This window comes from Seriola lalandi, unplaced genomic scaffold (assembly GCF_002814215.2).
Source record: "Seriola lalandi dorsalis isolate HSWRI2012SDOR001 ecotype SW California unplaced genomic scaffold, Sedor1 jcf7180002054974, whole genome shotgun sequence".
NCBI lineage: Eukaryota > Metazoa > Chordata > Actinopteri > Carangiformes > Carangidae > Seriola > Seriola lalandi.
In genome coordinates this window covers 622224-641949 of record NW_019525524.1, presented here as the reverse complement: position 1 = coordinate 641949, position 19726 = coordinate 622224, and the positions used below count along the sequence as shown (strand labels likewise).

The 19726-nt window shown below is 43.4% G+C and overlaps 3 protein-coding genes across 4 annotated transcripts in view; 2 read left to right on the top strand and 1 right to left on the bottom strand.

The window, feature by feature from the left end:
- eif2a (eukaryotic translation initiation factor 2A) overlaps positions 1-7741 on the top strand; it is a 13673-nt gene extending 5932 nt beyond the window's left edge. The window contains exons 10-16 of the mRNA XM_023396249.2: positions 1896-2052; positions 2219-2303; positions 2596-2928; positions 3132-3245; positions 6288-6401; positions 6524-6589; positions 7196-7741. Coding sequence (XP_023252017.1) covers positions 1896-2052; positions 2219-2303; positions 2596-2928; positions 3132-3245; positions 6288-6401; positions 6524-6589; positions 7196-7258 — 932 coding nt within the window. The 3' untranslated portion in view covers positions 7259-7741. The remainder of the gene's footprint in view (positions 1-1895; positions 2053-2218; positions 2304-2595; positions 2929-3131; positions 3246-6287; positions 6402-6523; positions 6590-7195) is intronic.
- Positions 7742-9392: 1651 nt separating this feature from the next.
- tsen34 (TSEN34 tRNA splicing endonuclease subunit) lies at positions 9393-16539 on the top strand. Of its 2 annotated transcripts, XM_087171080.1 has the most exons (6): positions 9393-9678; positions 12517-12591; positions 12628-12883; positions 13314-13452; positions 13543-13833; positions 14140-16539. In XM_087171080.1, exons 2-6 carry the CDS (start codon positions 12560-12562, stop codon positions 14325-14327), a joined length of 906 nt encoding a protein of 301 aa, XP_087027206.1. In that variant the 5' UTR covers positions 9393-9678; positions 12517-12559; the 3' UTR covers positions 14328-16539. The 2 variants fall into 2 exon arrangements, with proteins under 2 accessions (XP_087027206.1, XP_023252008.1); XM_023396240.2 differs by having other exon boundaries at positions 12517-12883.
- Positions 16540-16851: 312 nt separating this feature from the next.
- clrn1 (clarin 1) overlaps positions 16852-19726 on the bottom strand; it is an 8996-nt gene continuing 6121 nt past the window's right edge. The window contains exon 3 of the mRNA XM_023396246.2: positions 16852-19281. Within this exon, the coding sequence (XP_023252014.1) occupies positions 19016-19281 (266 nt within the window). The 3' untranslated portion in view covers positions 16852-19015. The remainder of the gene's footprint in view (positions 19282-19726) is intronic.

Below are 19726 nucleotides of genomic sequence, written 5' to 3'. Positions count from 1 at the left end.
CCCCCCCCCCCCCCAGCAGCAGCACATGTCCTCTCCGTGATGACCACATGTGGTAGGTGATGGTGCTGTGTGGACTGAAGGTGTGTGTCTGTCTGCAGGTGTCCCAGCTGGTCTGATGATGAGAAGATCTCTGTGAGGAGCGTCAACAATGAGCTGCACTTCTATGAGAACAACGACTTCAGTAAGAAACCATATCTGACTGAACACACGTCAACACACGTCAACACGCATCAACACACGTCAATACAGGTCAACACAAATCAACACACATCAAGACGCGTCGGCACATGTCAACACACACATCACATATCATCACACATCAACAGGTCACATGTCAACACACAGAAACACACATCAAGACATGTCAGCACACAACATACATCAACACACGTCGACACACACATCACATATCATTATACGTCAACACATGTCACATGTCAACACACATCAGCATACATCAACACATCAAGACCACACGATTACAAGACTTGGAGGAAGTGCTGGGCTGTTTTGTCATTTCCACCATCCTGGATGTGTGAGGCTGACACCCGCATTGATATTCGAGAGTTTGACTGTGTGTTGTTGATGAGCTGACAGATGAACTAATTGTGGGAGATCTGGGAGACTTTTCAAATCAGTGAAGTGTCTCTCTGTCTCCTGTTACTGGTGACATCATTTTGATGAGTCAGAGGAAGTGAAACCTGAGGTCCAGCTTCACTGATGGACTGCCTGTCGGTTTTGTTCTTATTACTCTGTTCAGACCTGAAACACTAAAACTAGTGGATTTCAGGCTCCACCCACGACTCAGACGCATTGACGCTTAGAGACCTCTTGATGGCGCTGTGATAACCAAGTTTATTTTTTTTCAAAGTTCTGTCATCAGTTTACTCTCTCAGCTCTGTTTTCTGTGGATCTGGTCTTCTGCCTGGACCCTGATTGTTGCTGCTGTGTTTATAGTTGATTTGTAGCAGGTCTACGGAGAGTCCAGGTGGGCGGGGTTTAGTACAGACCTGAAGCAGCAGTCAGGATGTAGCAGACCACAGTTATCTCTGAGTTCAGACCATCTCAGTGTAAAACCAGAACCTGTGTGTTTCAGACTCCATCGCCAACAAGCTTCACATGCAGAAAGTCTCAGACTTTGCGTTGTCACCTGGAGGTCAACCCAGCAAGGTGAGGACTCCAAGTCCCTTAACATCACACCCTGTGTGACCTGGATCCATCCCCTCATGTCTGTTTGTCCTCTCCAGGTAGCAGTCTACGTCCCAGGCAGTAAAGGAGCTCCTTCATTTGTGCGTCTGTACCAGTACCCGGTGCTGGGGGGACCAACTGCAGCGCTCGCCAACAAGAGCTTCTTCAAGGCTGACAGAGTCACCATGCAGTGGAACAAGAAAGGTTGAAGGAGTTCAGAGAGACTCAGTCTGATTTCGTGCTCAGGGTCCAGTAAGTCCAGACTTTGATGAGGTCCTGTTCCCTCTGTTCTGTCTCAGCCTCGGCGGTTCTGGTGACGGCGAGTACTGAGGTGGACAAGACTGGAGCTTCATATTATGGAGAGCAGACGCTGCATTACCTGGCTGTTAATGGAGAGACTGCTGTGGTTCAGCTGCGTGAGTACTGCACTGGGCATACCACTTCCTTTCCTGCTGCTCCCATACTTTTTGTTCTGTTGTTCTGGACTCAGCAGCTGAGAACCAGTGTTTTGTCCAGTTCAGCAGTAGAAGAAGAAAACCTCAAGAAGATCAGAAAAACCTGATGAGTAACCCTTAAATGAGAAAATACACAGGACCAGAGGGAAATGGAGCCCCAGCCAGTCCAGAAACCATAAGAACAGGTGTTTGTATGAACTCATGAGAAAACCTCTCACTGCTGACAAACTCTGTTCTTTTTGTGTCTTTCAGCAAAGAACGGTCCAATCTACGATGTGGCCTGGAGTCCAAACTCTGCAGAGTTCTGTGTGGTCTACGGCTTCATGCCAGCAAAAGCCACCATCTTCAACATTAAATGTGACCCGGTGTTCGACTTCGGAACCGGACCGAGAAATGCCGCCTACTACAGGTGAGACCTGATACCTCAGTTATGTTACCTGTTGAAGTCACGTCCATTAGATGAAGTCAGGTTCAGCTTTCGGCAGATTCTTTGAGCTTCTTCACAGATCGTTAGTAGCTCAGACCATCCTGTTAGATAATGACCAGTCTGACTGTATCATTCTGCCTGTCTCCAGTCCTCAGGGCCACATACTGGTCCTGGCTGGCTTCGGGAACCTGCGGGGTCAGATGGAGGTCTGGGACGTGAAGAAATACAAACAGGTGAGGAGGAAGAGGAGCAGCAGTGAGTGCACATTTGAATGGTCCAGTGTTCACCTGTAAACATCAGGAGCTACAGCAGTTTGTGGAAATGTTTCAGACTCTGAAGTCATGACACTTTCAAAATAAAGGTGTGTTGTGGTTCATGTACCTGCATGTCAGTGATCTCCTGCTGGTCTGCACATGGACTCCCCACAGGGACATCACTGTCTGCATCATGAGGGTTAGTCTGTGGCCCTTAGACCAGCTGACTCCTCAGACCTGAAGCCAGTCTAACCCCTCCCTGTCGTCTCAGGTGTCCAAACCTCAGGCTCCAGATGCCACACATTTCTGCTGGTCTCCTGACGGTGAGCACGTCATCACGGCAACCTGTTCTCCCCGGCTGCGGGTCAGTAATGGTTATAAGATCTGGCACTACACTGGCTCGGTTCTGCACAAATGGGAAGTGGCAGCCGGTTCGGAGCTGTGGGAGGTTCGCTGGCAGCCGTTCCCTGACGGCAGCTTCCCCGAGCGTGCCATCAAGTACCAGGCAGCACCCAGCGAGCTGGGGAGCACGCAGGCCCCACCCACACAGGCATACCGCCCACCTGCACTGAGACATCTGCCGGCCACGCCCAGCGCCAAACTGGTGAGGAAAGAACTCTGAACTGGTTCACAGCGTTTATTTTGTTAACTTTATATCACAGATTAGATAAATAAACAAGTTAACAAGCTGAGAAGTTACTTCATGTGTCTCATGTAAGAACCACACCTACCAATGATCTGAGAGAAGTCATGTACCTGTCTCTCTCTGACCTGTACCTGTCTCTCTGACATGTACCTGTCTGTCAGCATGAGGAGGAGCCCCCTCAGAACATGCGTCCAGGTGTTTCGGGGGAGAAGAGTCTTTCTAAAGCAGCTCTGAAGAATCAGAGGAAACGAGAAGCTAAGAAGGCAGCTAAACAGGTGAACTGATGCACCCACCCGTTCACTCACCTGTTCACTCACCTGTTCACTCACCTGTTCACTCAACTGTTCATTGGTTCATTGGTTTAATCATCCATCCTCTCTCTGTAGGTCTCATTAATGTGATTAATTAAGGATCATTATTATCACAGCTGACATAGTGAAAGCATGCAGCTCCTTTCTCATCATTTTACTTTGAAAAGGCAAACTTTCACATCATTCTGAAAAGGGCTGGGTATTGCCACTGATTTCCTGAATCGATTTGATTCTGATTCACAAGGTCCTGCTTCGATTTGGTCTCGATTCAGTCAGGGATATTTCAGTCAAGTAGCGTTAACGCCATATTTTGGAATTTACTCTCGTTGAAATGGGGCACCAGTCCTCTGGGAGGACAACAATGAATTACGTCATTGATACATTTATCAATCTTATATTGGAAGCCATGACTTCTGGATTCAATGGATCTCCAGTCTCTACGTCAAAAGAATACAACAGGACAACAACTGGGTGCAAATAAAGGAGTTTATTAACTAAAGTACTATCTACAGAGTAAATGCAACTTGTAATAATCATAAATATGAAGATAATAATGAAATGAGCAGTGTGATGAGTTGGCAATGGTGGGAGAGAATATGTTATGGCTATACACTCTGGCTATACAGCTAATGATGCTACATCTACGAATTAGGTTTGATGATTAAATATTGCTATATTTCGACATCAACCCAGTCATGAGCAGAGTGTTGCCAGGAGACTTTCTGTCTCGGGCACTCTTGATTTCTGATCGGCTTCTCTGCAGGTGGTCGTGCAGATGTTATCTGCTGGCGTCTCTTGTGGGTTGATGCGAAATAAACTCTAATGCTCTTCACTTTGGCTGGATAACTTTAGAGGAGACTGGCGTTGACCAGATGACTCTAAAGTTGTCAAAATCTTAAAAAAAGAAAACTTGATGATGATTAAAAGTTACAAAATTACTCTGAGGCACTTCTGTTGCTTTGGTTCAGTTGGTCTTGACTTGGCTTATAAAAATAAAAGATCGCACATGTAGACAAAAATCATGTTACTTGGAGCTTGTGGCAAAGAAAAATAAAAGACGCGAAAAGTGCAAAAATGACTAAGAGCCATGAGTTTGTGGCGAGCAGCTTAGAGCTAAGAGTTTCCATGGCTACAGAGCCGAGCTTTGAGCCGGGACTCTTTGGCAAAGATCTCAGCTTCTAGTTTCTGCATCGTTTTCTAGCTTCAGCTTTTCAGCCTCTAGGTTTTAGCTTCGTTTCTCGCATCTTCTTCCTTCTTAGCATCTCGCTGAGTTTCTAACTTTTCTGACTTCTCACCTTCCTGGCTTTTTTTCTTTTTTTGTGAATTGTTCACGACTGTTTTATCCCCTGGGGGCTGGTGCATGTTTCAGGGGCGTGTGAAGGATGCTGACAGTATGGTCACATGAAGGACCTTGTCTTAAAATGTACGTTACATTTCAAACATTCTATGGGATAGAAGTTTGGGATTAAACTATTGCATAGGAACATCTCATGAGTTACAGAACAGTTAGATATTTAATTGTACATTCTTCCTCAGATCTGTGTCTGTGAAGAGAGTTCTGCTGGTCACTACCCAGGACTGGAATGTGGGTTATAGTTTATGACTCTTATCTAGAGAGGGACAGAGGAAGGAAGGGGTGTGTGTGTGTGTGTGTGTGTGTGTGTGTGTGTGTGTGTGTGTGTGTGTGTGTGTGTGTTTTTTTTCATGCATGGCACAGACAGGCCAGGATTCACACCTTGGTGTTAATCAGTCCTTTTGTTGTTACTTGTCCTATACAAGAAACAATCAAATATCATCAGACAGTCTTATTGTTACAAACTGGAGATTTTGCCTATATTCTCCAGTTGGAAAAAATCTGGAGCTGACCCTTTGACCTTTGGTCTGGTTCTGTGTCTCTCTGACATGCTAAAAGCATGGTTTGTTTGTGAAAGGGTCCTTTGTCTCTGTCTCCTATCAATTTGATATTTTGATGGTGGGAAGAGTCACAAAGTGTCAACTGTGGGAACTTCCTTAATGGCTTGTGACTGATGTCAGGCCAGGTATGTACACTACAGTTACAACATGAGTTTTTTTGGATATGAATGAGATTCTCAGAGAACTAAGGCTGTTCCTCTAACCAGCTGCATTATTAAAAACAATGTTGACATTATGGATGGACACAAAGCAGTTACATGAATGCACTATGTATTTACACCTTAAATGTCAATATGACAACTTTGACCATTTGATTTGTTTTTATTAGCTCTCTACATAATAAACTCTTAAGTGATGGGATGTTCAAGCGCAGTAGATACATTTCAACCAGATTCCGCAAATTGCAGATATTTTATTTCATCACTTGGAGAGAAAAAGTGGCAGAGTGTTGTTCCAGTTGCTCCAGCAGTTCTACACCTTCTCCCATGACCAGATCTCGTTGTGACAGCTTCACACTCCCACAGGAGAGTGTAAAAGACGTATATTAAAAGATCGAGTCAATATCGGATTATTCAAAGGAAGATAGATTTTAATCGGAAAATCTATTTTATTTCAACCCAGACCTAATTCTGACTCAGTCAACTGTTTTGTTTCCCTCTTCATCCTCTTGCTTCCTGAGAGCACGGTCCTGTGTTCATCAGATATATTCACGTGTTCATCAGATATATTCACGTGTTCATCAGATATATTCACGTGTTCATCAGATATATTCACGTGTTCATCAGTTATATTCATGTGTTCATCAGTTATATTCACATGTTCATCAGATATATTCAAGTGTTCATCAGATATATTCACGTGTTCATCAGATATATTCAAGTGTTCATCAGTTATATTCATGTGTCATCAGATATATTCAAGTGTTCATCAGTTATATTCATGTGTCATCAGATATATTCATGTGTCATCAGTTATATTCATGTGTTCATCAGTTATATTCATGTGTCATCAGTTATATTCATGTGTTCATCAGATATATTCATGAAATGCTCTGTACACGGCCTGGTCTCTGACTTTTTTTTGGTTCTGCAGGAATCAAAGTCTGAACATGAGCCTCCGTCTGACCCCGCCCCCGTCACCAACAGCCAATCAGAACCAACCAGCGGTGACCCGGAGATGGACAAGAAGATAAAGAATTTAAAGAAGGTGAAGAGAGAGGTCACATGAACTGTAGTAGAGAGGGGATTGGCTATTAGTGAGGTTTTATTCGACTGTGCTGAGGTCACAGGGTGACGGGGTCATGTCTGTCATGTGTTTGTGTGTTTCAGAAACTTAAAGCCATTGAGGAGCTGAAGGAGCAGCAAGCATCTGGAAAAGTCCTGCAGAAGAACCAGGTGAGGCAGTTTCTCTGATCTCTGTCTTCTCAGACAGAGACAGTTTATCACAGTGTGTGTGTAGAAGCTGAATATGTTTCAGCTCCTTTACATTTACCTGCCAGCTGCTGTGACAATAATCACATTCTGATTATTAATGCTCGATATAATCATTAAATCAATGATGTATCTCAGCTCCAACTTTGCATCAGTCATATAATGAACATAATTCTGAATGAGCCAGAATCAGAACCTAACTTTTGGTACTTTACATTTATTTTGATGCTGATACTTTTATAAGTTAAATTAAAAATGCAGTACTTTTACTTCACAAAGTATTTCTACTCTGTGGTTGTAGTACTTAAACACCAGTAAACACCAGAGTACCTATTATTTGTACTGTTTATAGTTGATGTTAAGATGATTTAACTTGATATAAGTTTGTGTGTGAGGTGGTGTTGATGTTGTAGCTGAGGTGAGCACAACAGAATGATGAATCCACACTAATTTATTTCACTACATTACTGGTCACTGATCAATAGGAAATAAAAAGTGATCAGGTCAGACTGCTGCTTTTTTGTGTGAACCTGGACTGACCTGGTCTGACCCGGACTGTGTTTTCTGCAGCTGGAGAAGATCCAGAAGGAGGACCAGCTGCTTAAGGAGCTGGAGGAGCTGCAGATCGGATAGTAGGGGGTGCTGCTGGAGCTACAGTCTACAACTCCAAATCCTACAATCCATCACTCATGCACAAACACAGAGGAGGGGTCAGTGCGTGTGTTTCACTGAAGCTGCATCTGTTGCTTTAGTGCTGAAATGTTTTCTGTTTCCTTCACCTGACACCCGAGGACAGGTGAGGAGGGGGCATGGAGTTCTGATACATTTCTATTTGGATCTGCCTGTGATCAATTCATTCCTCTGCCTCTGGAGCTTCTGCAGAGGAACCTCGGAAATGTAGTTGAACAGTTTGTCACCAAATAACTGCTGTGTGTGTGTGTGTGTGTGTGTGTGTGTGTGTGTGTGTGTGTGTGTGTGTGTGTGTGTGTGTGTGAGATAGAGAGAGAGACATTAACTATAAAGCAGGCCACTGAACCCTGTTGCTGTGCAACATCTGTACAGATGCTGAAGCCTTTGACAGTGGTCCTTTCAGAATAAAAGCCTCCCCTCCACTCAGCTGGTCACAGTTGTGTCACTTCAATGATTTCCACATGAAGCCTGTGACACTGATCAGTGTCCACACTGACAGAGTCTGAGAAAGACAATACTCATTCCTGAGAGAAAACTTGATGATTCAATAACACCTGAGACAGTACCGCCTTCTGTCTTATGATCAATAACCATCTGTCTCTGTTCTTCCCTCTTTCATCTCCAGTACATCAATGTCTTATCAACACACTTACCTGTGGCTAAACTGATTCAATCTGGGGGTCCTTCCTGGCCCCCAAGTAAATTGACCCTAGGTGTTACACTATAGGGCTTCTAGAGGAAACTATCTTTTGTTTCTAAACCCTTTTGACCCCCTTGTTATCTTGTCCGACCACATATCTGTAACCCCAGGTCAACTGCATGTAAATACAGACCATCCCCCTCTTCCTCAACTGTATTACTGTCCTCCTGCCCTTTACTCTGGGTCAGTCTATTGCCTCAGTCCTGCTCCGTGTCAGTAGGGTCACCGTATTCTGGAATACCAATAAACTCACACCACTACAGCAAACTCCGAACTAACGACTTGAATAAATTTTCTTCTACAAGTCTTAGGTCAAACACCTGGACCACATGACAATAGTTAAACCTCTACAGTTAATAACAGAACACAGACGGGGACACCTGCTGATAAAATCTGTATTTGATCATGAGCGTCCTGCTGTGTTCTCATAGATTTAAACTGACAGGTCACAGAGAACATCAGAGAGGTCAAAGGTCGTCACAGCTGCGACCCTCACTGAGCAGCTACAGCAGCGTTTTGTCTGTTTTCGGTGAATATCCAGACACACACTTCAACAGTCACAGACTGACACACTAATAGTTACAGATTAAAGTTTGTTAAAGTTTTTTTATTTTAAATGCTTTATTATTCAAAACATTTTCCATTTTGTCTAAAAACAAACATTGAAAATCGAGGAAACAATCATAACTTCATAACTTATTTTACTGTATAGTAAAATATGAACAGTACATACAAATGAAATAATTACAATAAAAGGAGATAAATGCAACATATAAATAAGGATGATTAAACAAAAATAAAAGTATTTTATAAGGACAAAAGGAAAATATCTAAGGCTTTACAAGAGTTTACTGTTTTTATTGCTTTACTGTTCTTTAGTGTGTGTAATGAATCAATATATAACGTCCAATTATATTATGTCTCTTACAGTCAATATCATTCTTATCATAAAAAAAGTCTCTCTTTTCTAAACGAATAGTTGAACCAGTCAAGATCTTAAAGAAATATTCCATTTTCTTACCAAAACTATTTAATAGACAGGCACTTACTGTTTTCTAACTACAAAAAACACATTTTCCTTCATCAATATCGAGTCTTGAAAGTGCCTGGTTTACATGATAAACCAAGTGTATAATTTTAAATGGAACTTCTCTAATTTTGTTAATGACTCAATGTTTCTTTTCTTCTTTCTTTATTAAAATTCCAAAGTTTACACTAACAGTCGTTATAATAAACACCAGATTCAGTGTGGGCAGACACTTCCGAGCTCAAACTGTGTCATTGGACGTCCTGTGTGTCAGCAATTCCGCCTCTACTCCTATTGGGTCGTTCTGCTGCCTGTGGTCTGTCTGTGTGCATTCGTTCTGTTCTCTCGGGGCGGCTGAAGAGAGTGGGCGGGTCCGTCCTGCTCTGCTCCTCCAAGCCCCGCTGTCTCCGTGAGGTGACGGTGTCGACGTCGAACTAACCCGGTGGACAGAGTTACTGAGCTGAGAGGCGAAGTAGCGCTCGTTTGTTAAATTGCTGTGTCTCGTCATCGCTGTTGTGTGTCCGTGTTTTCACTGTTTGTTTTGCAAATAATCAGGATAAAACTACAGCTGCACCGCTTTACGGCATGTCGTGGAGCGCAGCGTGGTGAAAACAGCGCACGTGTGTTCACAGCAAGGTAAGCTAACATCTGAACTTGGCTGACTGGTCAGGTTAACTGGTTAATTAGTTCACTGACTGACCCGGTAAGTCGGCGGTTAGTTACAGATAGACAGAGCGGTTGGTTAACTCAGTAGATGTAGAGTTGATGTTTAAGGAGAAGCAGCGACTCTGTCCTGTTGATGAAGCTGCAGCTGTTACTCAGTGAACAGCAGTGAACAGTGACTGAAGTACTGATGCCGAGTGTCTGCCTGTTTCTACAGTGAAGCTCAGTTCCCTGATCATCATCATCTGTGATGAAGAGCTGCAGTGTCAATCACCGCAATACACTGGAAACAAGCAGCTCATGAGTTCTCAATATATTTTATTGTTATTATTATAATTTTGAACAACCAGTGAAATTCCATTTATAGACCATGAGCAGCAGAACACAGGTGTGTGGTCTGTGACCACTGTGAACATTAGGGTTATTATCACACCTGTGTGATGAAGACAGGTAGCCTTGGCAGATAATATCAACTCAAAAATCTTTGTTTCTGAGCTTTCAGCTGCAGCTCATGGTCTTCTTCATACTACCACAGAACGGCTTAGTTTACAGTGAACATACAGTACATGGTGACAGGTATGTTTCTTCGGCAGGTCTCATCCCATCACTTAAATATGACCTTTTGATCATGTGACCACAGGTGGTTGTGTCTGTTTCTGACAAGCTTGGAAGGAGATGGGGGCTTCAACTAATACACTGCTAAAAAAAAAATTAAGGGAACACTTAAATCACACATCAGATCTTGATGAAGAATTATTCAAGTTGATAATCGTTACAGATGTACATTGTATAATTTGTTGAGAACAAAATGACGTAACAAAGGTCAATGGAAACCAAAATCATCAACCCACTGAGGACTAGATTCACAATCACACCCAAAATCAAAGTAAAAAATTGAAATCACAGGCTGAGCCAACCTGTGTGAATTTCATCACAGCAGCTCATAATGTGACTCAGTAGTGTGTGTGGCCCCCACGTGCCTATATGTGCCTATACCTGTCTTAGGCGGTACTTGGTGTTGTCAGATGCACGGATACATAACGTCCCATAGGTTCTCAGTTGGATTTAGGTCAGGGGAAGGTGCAGGTCAGTCAAAGGTATCAATGCCTTTGTCATCAAGGGACTGCCTACACACTCTGGCCTCATGAGGCCGGGCGTTGTCCTGCAGCAGGAGGAACCCTGGGCCCACTGCTCCAGCGTCAGGTCTGACAGTCACTCTGAGGATTTCATCCCGGTACCCAACAGCAGTCAGGGTCCCGCTGGCTGTGACATGGAGGTCTGTGCGACCCTCCAAGGATACGTCTTCCCAGACCATCACTGAGCCACTGCAAACTGCTCATGCTGGATGATGTTCCTAAATGGACGGATTGATATCCCTGAAATTGAAGTGACTTGGTGTTATACTGTGATGATTAAGTGTTCCCCTAATTTTTTTGAGTAGTGTATTTATAAATTATTGATTAATTGATTAATTTTTTCATCCAGAAAAAGTCAGAATAAAATCCCCGTTGGACTTTACCTCAACCATCAGTCTGAATATTTCCAGTTCATCATCATATAAAACAAATAAGAATGAAATCGTTGATAGTTTGACTTGAGATGTGACTAAAACAATTCTCAAAATAGTTGATATAGTAATCTTTGGTTGATTTTTGGTCATCAATAGACTAATTGAAAAATAATTGCAGCTCTAATCCACATCCACCACCCGAGAACACCTTTGAACAGGTGAACGTGAGACTGAAAATGGATCTTTGATCTCAGATTATTTTTATCTATTTTATTTAATCAAATCTATTTAATATTAATCTGATTTATGAATGAAAATATTGACCACGTAATGAAAGTCCAAACAAAATCTTTGATGTTTCAGAGTTTTAAAAAATCGCAAAACATTCTAATCTCTGATTGTCATGTTTGAAAGACAAATGCATGTAAATGATTATTAAAGATGTGTAGTGTCAACGTAAACACTCAGTGTTTCATCACTGAGCTCAGAGTCAGTCATGGTGTTGACTGCTTTGTATTCAGAAGTGTTCCTAATATTCTGACACATGTATGTGAATACTAGAAACAGCTGCAGTACAACAGCAGTGGAGCAAACAGAGACTCACCATCATGGTGAGCAGAGCATTAAACTGACACAGGTGTGCCTAATAAAGTGGTCCACTGTGGCCCAGGTTTATTTTCCTCATCACTAATGTGACGAATTGGCTGCACGGTGGTGCAGTGGTTAGCGCTGTCGCCTCACAGCAAGAAGGTTACGGGTTGGAGTCCCGGCTCGGCCGTGGGATCTTTCTGTGTGGAGTTTGCATGTTCTCCCCGTGCCAGTGTGGGTTCTCTCCGGGTTCTCCGGCTTCCTCCCACAGTCCAAAGACATGCAAATGGGGACTAGGCTAATTGGATACTCTAGATTGACCATAGGTGTGGCTGTGAGTGTGAATGGGTGTCTGTCTCTATGTGTTTGCCTTGCGATGGACTGGCGACCTGTCCAGGGTGTACCCCGCCTCTCGCCCGAAAAGATGCTGGGATAGGCTCCAGCCCCCCCGCGACCCTACTAGAGGATAAGTGGTAGAAAATGAATGAATAATGTGACGAATTGTTTCCTCGTTCATGGTTTCTTCTTTCAAATGTTAAAGTTCTGTTCAGTTTCCTGTAACTGACACAGTTAATGAGTCATAGAAGTAGTTATCGACTAACTGATTCACTCATTGTTTTTACTCTACAGACGGTTACTGATTAGACCCCCAGTGACCTAAATTTGTTTCTTTGACTAAACAGTATGATTGATTATTGGTTTATTCTGATCAGTGTCTGATGTTTCACTGCTGCTCGCTGTCCACGGGTTCTGGTGATGGAGGAGCCCCCCTGCAGAGAGGAGCCCCCCTGCAGAGAGGAGCCCCCCTGCAGAGAGGAGCCCCCGGCCTGTCAGGAGGAGGAGGACATGTCTCAGTCTAATGTTGTTGGTCTCAGTCTGTGTGACTCTGCCCCCCTGCTGTGGAGGGTGCAGGACCTGAAGACAGTCAGGGTTCAGGGTCTGGTGGGGGCACTGTTAGGTTCACTTCCCCGGACCCCCCGACAGAACGGACGACTGGGAAGACCACTACTCTTGCTGCCAGAGGAGGAGAGACTGCTGAGTGAACACCAGGCTGCTGCTGCTTTACCTGCTAGTAACCAGGTCAGTTGCCCTACCATTAACCTGCTGGTAACTAGGCCAGATAACCTAGCGTTAACCAGATGGTTACCAGGTCAGTTAACCAGCTGGTAACCAGGTTAGTTAACCAGCTGGTGAGCAGATCAGTTAACCTGCAGGTAAACAGGTCAGTTAACCTTCTAGTAATAAGGTCAGTCACCTGCTGGTGATCAGGTCGGTTAACCTGCTGGTAAAAAGGGTCAGTTAACCTGCTAGTAACTAGGTCAGTTCACCTGCTGGTGACCAGGTCAGTTAACTTGCTGGTAAATAGGTCAGTTAACTAGTTAGTAACACGGTCAGTCAATCAGCTGGTAACATGGTTGGACAGCTAACATACATAAAAGTAATCATATAGTTGATTTGTTGTCAGCTGGATGGAGGAGGGTGTGTTTAATTTGGTTGTCGGTTTCACCAGGATGGAGTCGGGGAGGAGATCTGTCAGTGGGTGGAGAAGTACAGGGAGGAGCAGCAGAGGAGTTTTGTGGAGCAGAGTGTCCTCGCTCTTGAGGACAGGAAATCAGCGCTGCTGCAAGCCATGACCTCATCACATACAGGTGAGAGCGTTTCCATAATGACCTTTCACTTGATGCAGGTCAGTAGTCTTGATCCCTGCGGTCTGATGTTCTGGTCCTGGTCCCCTTCAGGTTCACATGCTGGACCTGGGACCTCAGCCAAGGCCCTGCAGGGCCGCCTGGAGGCCCTGGACCGGAGCTTTTCCTTCCCTCGATCGGCGATGGCGGTCCAGCTGAGCACGGTGAGGGCCGGACTTACCTACTGCCCCAAGGACCGTGCCTTTCTGCAAGCTGACTGGCCAATCAGAGCACAGTACAGCCCGCATTGTGACATTAGGTACCAGGTGTTCAGAGACCTGAGTGGGCGGGGCTTCTACCTGACCTCAGCAGGGAAGTTTGGAGGAGACTTCCTCGTATATCCAGGTCAGTCTGATTCCTCTCAGTTGTTTTTATACAGTTGTAATGTTTTTAAAGAGTCCAACCTCAAACCCTGCAACCAGCCTCGAAAACAGAAACCAGAATCAAAATCTGAGACCAGCCTCAAACCCTGAAACCAGCTTCCTCCAGCTTCAAGCCTTTTGCTCTGTATAGTTGAGGTTTTATGTTTTGTCTCTTTATCCTGTTTATTCTGATATTTTAGTCTGTTTGTGGTAATAAACAGGTCTACAGGTCTTGGTTGTGGTTCAGATTTGGTGGACTCTCACAGACTGTCTCTCTCTCCCTCTCCAGGTGACCCTCTTCGTTTCCACGCCCACTTCATAGCCGTCTGTTTGTCCCTTGATGAGGCGGTCCCTCTGCTGGACCTCCTCTCTGTGGCTCGTCTGGGATCCAATGTAAAGAAGACGGTCCTGCTCTGCTCGCCGGGGCCGGACGGAGGAGTGCGGTACACCTCACTGCAGTGGAGTGGTATGGTTTAAAGACTTGAACAGTCTGAGACAGTTCTGAATACAGGGAAACACAGTCCAGGAGTCCAGGAGCCTCCTCAGGACCCCTGCTAGTCCTCAGAGGGGGTAAAAACTGAGAGCAAAACCCAGAAGACAACCAACAAGCAGGGACTTACGACTGCTGGAGGGGAAACAATGTTAATATTACAATGATACAGCGGGTAAAACTCTTAAATCCACATGATCCTGTAGAAATGAATGTGTCCACCAGGGGGCAGAATCACATCACCATAAACATGTTGGGTCCAGGAATAAAGTTCTACCTGAACCACCTCTGAAAACGGACTGTGTTTCTTCTTGATCTGAAGGATTCAGGATTTACTGTACCTCAGACAGACTGCAGCTCCGTGTCATGTGCACATCTAACAGTCATGATCATTCTAGAACAAGGACTGAACATGTAGGTCTCCGTGGGTCACATTAGGTTCTGTCATATTTCCACAGACATGGACTAGGTCACTGGTGACCCCCACCAGCAGCCCTGAGGCGTTGAAGCTGTGTTGTTGATCACATGGCTCTACAGCTTTCTACTCATATTGGTTATTGATCAAAAGCTGCGTTTCCACCGCAGGAACTTTCCCCAAGAACCAGGAACCTTTTGAGAAACTATTCGCGTATAAACCGCAGGAACCAGGGTTTAAATTTAATTTCAGGGTAATTGATTAACCCCCAAAAAGTCCCTGGTCGGGGGGTAGTACTTTCCAAAGGTTCAGGAACTTTGAATACGCAGTTTGTCCCGTATTTTCGTTAATGTTATGTTAAAGTGCTGTGAGTAATGTCAAGTAATAATCTTGCATAATCTTCCCGGGACTTAAGGCCGCAGTGGAAACGCAGACAACAATGGGCCATAGGAACCTTTTAGTTCCAGGTACTTTTTGGTCAAAATTGGCTATAAAAACAGTTAGAAGTGCCGTAACACTACACTTCTGTCAGACACACACTCCCAGTGGTGGGAGTATGTACTGCAGTCCTCTGAGAGCTCTGGCCATTTTAGTAGTACAGGTAGAACAGGTGCTCCATCCTACAATCAGAGAGCAGCAAGTGGTTCAGACTGAACACCACTGAGTGACTACTGTTTATACAGCAGACCCATACCGGGAACCTGGGGTTCTTCAGCATGGAACCAACTGGATATTTGCGGGGATTCCACATCCAACGGTACCTGTGCGACGTCATCCGATTGTGGTTTTTCTTGAATAATCTCCTATGGCGTGGTCATGGGGTCATAATGTTTGGTGGGGGTGAATATACACACACACACACACACACACAGACACACACACACACACACACACACACACAAATATATTGACAGAAACACACAAACAGCATCTCCACAATTTGGATGAACCTTCAAAATAAAAGTCTCAACATAGTAAGAGGGAATTATTGGCTCTGTTGTACAAAAACTTAAGCAATTTATACTGCAAAACACAGAGGCACAGACACTTTCAAAATAAGAGATAGGTCATAAAAGTTTGATCTTAGAAGCTATCGTCTATATGGGGATATAGTGGTACAGCTTTATTGCAGATCAACTTCTGTTGGGTCATGTACATGTGTGTATAGATGTCTTGCTTTGGTTGTGGGGACAAATTTGATTGTGAAACCATCAGTGTGAGGTTATTGTGGCCAGTCGTGACGGCTTCAAAAGGCTTAGTGAGGGACACCTGCAGTGACTGAGGTCAGTGTCAGGATGAGTCTCTACGACATGAACGAAACTGAAAGTAACGTCCTTTGTACAGATTGAAACGTGAGGAGTGAAGTACACGCACCAAGCATCAGGCACATTCAAAATTTCTCCAGGAATTTTTTTGTTTATTTATACTATTTAAACTATGGCGCCTCCCAGTGGTGACCCCACATGACACTCAGCAGTTCATCCTCTCACTCTGTAGATTTGAGTTTGGTTGTAATTAGCTGTAACATTTAAGAGCAGGTTAAATTGATTTGAACACACCCACAAACGTTTGTCAACCAATCATGGAAAAATGGTACCTGATATCTCAAATCCAACAAGTGAACCTTATTCAGAGTTTAACTTATTTGTAAGTTAAATAAGTTAAACTCTGAATACGGTCCTCTTGTTTGACATTTTGACCTTACATGGCTGCAAAGTATTCAGATGTGTCCGATTGTTCTTCTTTTGTATTTGTTCATTAAAATTAACATTTTAAAATCTTTACCACACGTTTTACAGATTATCATTTATTCTTTTTTTCATTCTGTAATCCTGGTTCTGAAACTGGAACAAGTCTTATAAAACAACAGCACAAAAATCTGTTAAAATCAGCTCACATCAGATCGTAAACAAATTTGACAGAGAACAAGCTGAGTAGGAAGAACAGAAGATGATCAGGATCAGTCTTATCTGCAGCCGACCAAAGTGAGGCTTCACCTGAGTGGCAAGAGGCTATTTATGTAACACCATACACACACACACACACACACACACACACACACACTTTATCATGTGAACACAGTATAAATGCAGCCATTTCAAATTTGTACAACTTTTGATGAATGAAAGAATTTTATTAAGACTTGATGAATAATGTCCATCAGCAATTCACCAACTCAGAGTGACCGTTTCACTTCATACTGATGAGTTTTCACATCATAAACATTCATGTGTTGGACCAACGTTGACTGAAACATTTTGATCATATTTGATGAGATTCAGAGTCTTGACAAAATGTTCAAATTGTTCAGGTTCCAGTTCCTGTGAATGTTTCTTTCACACTGATGATTCACCTCCTGAGGGGCCCGGGGCAAAAATCTGTTGTTGTGTTTCTCCAGAAACTGAAACCAGCCAGCGTTCCAGAGCTGAACTGATTAGTTGATTAATCAATTGACAGAAAATTGGCAAAAAACTTGATAATCGACTAATCATTAAATTAATTTTCTCAGGTGAATATTTTCTGCTTTTCTCTGACGGTGAACTCAACACGACTGAACCAGACATTAGATCATGTTCATTTCAGGGAATAATTTTATTCACTGATCAATCAATTGATTATTAAAGAAAAAACATTGACAGTTCTTCTGTAATGGAATAAAATATTTTTCTGTCTGTTCATCACTGACACAGAAAAATTCAACAACTGATAAACAATCTGATAAAACTAAACTTGACATCAGGTCAACAAAATTCTGACAGTCCCAGCACATAACCACAACATTGAGGACCCAACATGAAATGTCTAATTGATTAATGATGATTCGAATTATGTAGACCCAACTGATATGGAGGAAACCTGGGACCTTTGGGGCCCTAAGAAGTCCAGTCGGACATTTTTCTTTATTCTGACATTTTACAGACTAAAGTTTTAATCATTATCAGTGTTAGTTGCAGCGTTTGGACTGATCCTCTCACTACGTGACAACAGACCAGATCCAGACCAGGGTCCGTAGTCACAAAGCTTTTTATCTTACCACTAAGAGCACTCCTAAGACACACTAAAAGTTTCTTACTAAAGGTTTTCTCCTAAGACCTCTTCACAAAGCTTTTAGTAAGGAAAAGTCAAAACTCCTGGCTGACTTCAGTTCTCATGAACAAACTCGCTTGCAGGAACTACAGTGATTGGTTGATGAGAGACCAGTCTGTGCCGGCGCAACATCCCACAGTAATAATAAAAAAAACACTGAGAAATAAACAAATACAAATGAAATAATAACGGATTAGATGCTGTTTACAAAAGTAGTGCATTCTTTTAAATGCATCTGTATGATAACGTCTGTGTCGACCCAGGAGAATAAAATTTTACTATAAAACCAATTCACTCAATGGAAAAATAAAAGAAAAACCTCACCTGTCATAGTTGACCTAACTAAAGCTAACTGGCAGCCTATTAGCCACAGTCTGTTGTAGCGTAGTGTTGTAATGTAGCTGTGGGTTGAGGTGTGAGAAGATTTCCACTGTCCCACCAGGTGACATCCAGCTGGAATATGATCCTTTCAAACAGCTGATCAGGTCACTCTCCACTCAGATCCATGACTCGTGTGTAGATCCTGGACACTGTGATGGTGCAGACACACAGCGGGTAGACCGGCAATTGCCATGAAGCTGCTTTATTTCTCTGTAGTTGTTGAACATCTAAAGGAAATGGTATGAACTGTCCGATGATGTTGAGTCTACAGACACATTTATTGTTTGGTGAACAGACGGCTGAGAGATCTCCACCTGTCAGCATTGTAAAGTTGCGTTTTCTCTGTTGCCAAGTAGCAGCAGTAACACTTAATTTCCGTGCTGATCGGGTTGTTTCAGTTGGTAAGAGATGTTATTGCATCCTTTACAAACTCCACAACGATCATTTTTCCCTCCTGGTTGAGTTGTATCTTCATTCAGTAATTCAGCATCGTTTAAGGTTTCCAAAACACTGCAGCGTGGAATGACATCAGCTCTTTAAGATTCTTTATGATTCGATCTTAGTGAGTTAGGAGTCCTCTCCACTACTTCTAACTTTTCCCAGACTTAGGTGCTACTTTTAGCGCTAAGTGGCTTTGTGAATTAGTCTTAGTCTTCATTAAAATGAAGAGTCATATACATGCCCATTACTTTTAGGAGTTTCTCCTAAATCGAGAAGTTAGGAGCTACTTTTAGCCTTAAGATACTTTGTGAATACGAGCCCAGGTTCAGCTCCAGTTTTCTTCAGGTTTCCTCAGTACATGAGGTCAGCTGCCCCCCCACTCAGGTCCAGCTCTTTGGTTTCCTGGAAGGGAAACTGGAATCCTGCCAGTCTGATCAGCAGGATGTTGAGTCCGTGGAGGAGGAAGATGAGGAAGAAGAGCCAGAAGGATTGGTCGTAGCTCTCACTGTACGTCTGGTAGACGAAGTTGTCCTCGTTAAAATTGGCGATTCGGTCCGAGAGGTGATGGAGCTTCACCTCAGACGCAAACAGGATCATCACTAGAAAGCTGCACAGACCTGCAGGACAGACAAGACGTTACCATAAACCAGCAGCTGCTGTTCGGGCTCATACACAGAGAACATTGGTTTCTTCTTAAAGATAGTTCTGACAGTTTGTCTCATTTCTGGTTCAACATGACAACACTACACCAGGTCCCAACAAAGACCCAGTCATCACTGATATCTCACCTGTCACTAACATCTCACCTGTCAACATCTTTCATCACCTGTCATCATTAACATCTCACCTGTCATCATCTGTCATCACTGATATCTCACCTTTCATCACCTGTCACTAACATCTCACCTGTCAACATCTTTCATCACCTGTCATCATTAACATCTCACCTGTCATCATCTGTCATCACTGATATCTCACCTTTCATCACCTGTTATTTCATCTCCCTGCATGCCACATGACAACATGTGTTTAACCTATTCAAACACACTCTAACCTCCAGGC

Coding starts and splice junctions, on each gene's coding strand:
- tsen34 (XM_023396240.2), top strand. CDS start 12,560: ATGGAGGAGCCCCCCTGCAGAGAGGAGCCCCCCTGCAGAGAGGAGCCC. Junction 12,884..13,313: donor CTTTACCTGCTAGTAACCAG/GTCAGTTGCCCT, acceptor CGGTTTCACCAG/GATGGAGTCGGGGAGGAGAT. Junction 13,453..13,542: donor CATGACCTCATCACATACAG/GTGAGAGCGTTT, acceptor GGTCCCCTTCAG/GTTCACATGCTGGACCTGGG.